The following is a 1,508-nucleotide window of genomic DNA, read 5'->3' as shown; positions in this document are numbered from 1 at the left end:
CATCCTTGCATACCTGTTATGAATCCCACTTGGTCATGGTGGATTATTTTTTTTATGTATCGTTGGATTCTATTTGCCAGTATTTTATTTAGGATTTTGACTTGATGATTACCAGTACTTTGCTGTTGTTTTGTTTTTAAAGAGACTATGTGTGTGTGTGTATATATATATATGTATATATATAAATTAATAACATCCTGTAAACTCAGAACCTTCTCCAGTAAAGCTGCTTCCTCTGCAAGTACCAGGTCTCAAAAATGCAGAACTCATGCTGTCGAGTTGGTTTCAACTCACAGCCGCTAGAACTTCCTGAGGCCTCGTCTGCTCACCAGTTACTATTCATATCTTTCAGAGACCTTGCCCTCCTGGCTATTGAGGGTGTTCTGTTAGCGAATAAAATAGTATTTTCGGTACTACGAGGGTAGTTGAATTTTCTGGTCCTGTTTAGTAGGGAGCTCTGGTGGCCAAGTGGTAATGAGTTGCACTGCTTTCCTGAAGGTATGCAGTTCAAATCCACCAGTTGCTCTGTGGGAGAAAGATGCACAGTCTCTTCCTGTGCGATGTTCTGCCTCTCAGGACCCCGTTGATGGTTGGCTGTGAGTCAGTGCTAACTTGCTGGTGCATACCACAACTACATTTTTTCTGGTAATTATCTCGCTCTGGTGGCACAGTGGTTAAACACTTGGCTGTTAGCCAGAAGGTCAGCCATATGAACCCTGCAGCTGCTTCTGAGAAGCAGGATGTGGCAGTGGGCTTCCGTAACGATGATTGCCTTGGGATCCCTACAGGGGCCTTATAGTCTGTTCTGTGGGGGCACAGTGAGTGGGAACCCACTTGCAGGCAGTGGCTCACTAGAAAACATAAAATAGGAAATTATTCATTACTGCCAAACATCTGCGTTAAACTATTCAGAAGACCAATGGCATTGTCCCTTTTATCTTGGTAAGTAATTGTTGAAACTCGCTTTGTCATGTGGAGATGAGTTCTTAAAACATAGCTGGTTGTTCTGAAAACTCTGTTTGGTGGCTGTGGGAAGTAAGACTTGGCTTTGTCACGCACAGCACAGGCATATGTGTGAGCTGAGTCCTGGAGGGATTGTGCCTCAGCTAAAGGCGTGCTCACTGCAAACCTGGTGGTTCTGCGGGGTTAAAATGCATATGGGGGGAGCTCTGGTGGCCTAGTGGCAAGGACCTGCAACTACAATTGCAGAGGCAAACGGTTCAAATCCACCAGATGCTCTGCCAGGGAAGGAGGGACAATCTCCTCCTGTACCAGTCAGATCTGATTTGACGGCACATGCACATAAAAATAATTAAAAAATTTAAAAAATAAAAAATATAAAATGCATATGGATTGCCTCCTTCACAGATGACTGTCAAAAAGACCTTATCCAACTTCCGAAGGACGCACCATGACAACTGGCAGGAACACAAACAGCAGTTCACCGACGACCAGCTGCTTGTCCTCACCGATCTCCTCGTGTCGCCCTGCTATTACGCATAGAATGG

At 44.6% G+C, this 1,508-nt stretch overlaps 1 protein-coding gene across 1 annotated transcript in view; it reads left to right on the top strand.

Annotated features, from left to right (window-relative positions):
* Positions 1-1,503, top strand: part of PSME4 (proteasome (prosome, macropain) activator subunit 4) — a 107,994-nt gene extending 106,491 nt beyond the window's left edge. The window contains exon 46 of the mRNA XM_006880921.1: positions 1,367-1,503. Within this exon, the coding sequence (XP_006880983.1) occupies positions 1,367-1,503 (137 nt within the window). The remainder of the gene's footprint in view (positions 1-1,366) is intronic.
* The last annotated feature ends 5 nt before the right edge of the window (positions 1,504-1,508 follow it).

Source organism: Elephantulus edwardii, unplaced genomic scaffold (genome assembly GCF_000299155.1).
Source record: "Elephantulus edwardii isolate Elephantulus edwardi_28Jun2011 unplaced genomic scaffold, EleEdw1.0 scaffold00011, whole genome shotgun sequence".
Taxonomy (NCBI): Eukaryota; Metazoa; Chordata; class Mammalia; order Macroscelidea; family Macroscelididae; genus Elephantulus; species Elephantulus edwardii.
The sequence above is the reverse complement of the archived record's forward strand: the minus strand, read 5'-3'. Positions and strand labels throughout refer to the sequence as shown.